Source organism: Delphinapterus leucas, chromosome 1 (assembly GCF_059928025.1).
Source record: "Delphinapterus leucas isolate spDelLeu-1000000601 "Yukka" chromosome 1, BTC_Dleu_Yukka2, whole genome shotgun sequence".
Taxonomy (NCBI): Eukaryota; Metazoa; Chordata; class Mammalia; order Artiodactyla; family Monodontidae; genus Delphinapterus; species Delphinapterus leucas.
Genome location: NC_143129.1, coordinates 75922943 through 75924682, shown reverse-complemented (window position 1 = coordinate 75924682; position 1740 = coordinate 75922943). Strand labels below are relative to the sequence as shown.

Sequence of the window (1740 nt, the reverse complement as noted above, 5' to 3'; positions counted from 1 at the left end):
ATGACATTCTTACTACATATCTTAGCATATACTAAGTTGTCAATTAATACAGATCCCTTCACACTTTTGTTCAGCGATTGTCTAATTCTTCCTCTCCCTCCCCATTTTATGGTTGATAAACTGAAGTTCACATGCTGTATCTGAATACTACTCATTCTTTCATTCCACTTTCTGATCATGCTTAGGTAGCTGAAATTAACCATATTTTTCACTTTTGGAGAGCTGGTTTCCTTAGGCTTGTAGTGAGCAAGAAAATCAAAATAAACCATAAGTAAGATACAAGGGAAAATTATCAGATAATGTCTTAATCCTTGGCTAGAGAGATAACATGTCCTTGGTATTGGACAAAAGTCTGCTAATTGGTTGTCAGTTATTCTGTTCCATATTTAGCCTTAATTCTTATTTTGGCAGATATATTTGGAGGAAATGAATGAGTTCCACCAAACATCTGGAAATGCCTGCCACCTGTAGGCTTTGTGCTGAGTTCCCTATTTCTCCCTCCCTGGACCCTGGCCTCTGGCTCTGGCTCTCCTATAAAACAGTGACCATGGAGTGGGTCAATGAAACCTCGGTGAGAGAGTTTTTATTCCTTGGCTTCTCATCTCTGGCTGAGCTGCAACAGCTGCTCTTCGTTGTCTTTCTGCTTCTGTACCTGTTCATGCTGGGCACCAACGCCATCATCATTTCTACCATTGTACTGGACAGAGCCCTCCATACCCCTATGTACTTCTTCTTTGGTGTCCTCTCCTGTTCTGAGACTTGCTACACCTTCATCATTATACCCAAGATGCTGGTTGACCTGCTGGCCCAGAAGAAGACCATCTCCTTCCTGGACTGTGCCATCCAAATGTTTACTTTCCTCTTCCTCGTCTGCTCTCACTCCTTCCTGCTGGCAGCCATGGGTTATGATTGTTATGTGGCCATCTGTAACCCTCTGCGTTACACAGTGCTCATGGGTTATGGGGGGTGTTTGGGACTTGTGGCGGCTGCCTGTGCCTGTGGCTTCACTGTCACAGTGGTCATCACCTCCCTGATATTTCGCCTGCCATTCCACTCCTCCAACCATCTCCATCACTACTTCTGTGACATTTCTCCTGTCCTCAAGCTGGCATCTCATCACTCTCGCCTCAGTCAGTTGGTCATATTCATGCTTGGTGTGTTTGTCTTGATTATTCCACTGTTATTTATCCTGGTCTCCTATATCCACGTCATCTCTGCCATTCTAAAAATCCCATCCTCTGTTGGAAGATACAAAGCCTTCTCTACTTGTGCCTCCCATCTCATTGTGGTAACTGTTCATTATGGTTGTGCCTCTTTCATCTACTTAAGGCCCAAATCCAATTACTCTTCAAGTCAAGACACCCTAATACCTGTGTCTTATACCAGCCTCACTCCATTGTTCAATCCAATGATTTACAGTCTGAGAAGTAAGGAATTCAAATCAGCCCTTTGAAGAACAATGGTCCAGTCTTCATGTCCTACTAATTAAAGAGCCAATTTTTCACTATTCAGTTAACTGTATGCATTTTATGTGCCAGGTAACACGTGTGCTTTCACACAGTTTCTCATTTAAGTGTAGAACTCACACTGTACCATAAAGATCTTTTACATATTAGGAGAATAAGGCTTAGAGAAGTTAAGATATTTTGAGTTTCTACCATCAGTGATCTCTAAGAAGGTTATGCAAATGTAGGAAAGAATTACTCATTTATGGAACAAAAATTTCATTATATTTCACTG

The 1740-nt window shown here is 41.9% G+C and overlaps 1 protein-coding gene across 1 annotated transcript; it reads left to right on the top strand.

Moving 5' to 3' along the window:
* The first annotated feature begins 279 nt into the window (after positions 1–279).
* LOC111167162 (olfactory receptor 10K1-like) lies at positions 280–1489 on the top strand. Its single transcript, XM_022559667.2, is given in 1 exon segment — positions 280–1489. A coding segment is annotated over 1 exon segment (1059 nt). The 5' UTR covers positions 280–430.
* The last annotated feature ends 251 nt before the right edge of the window (positions 1490–1740 follow it).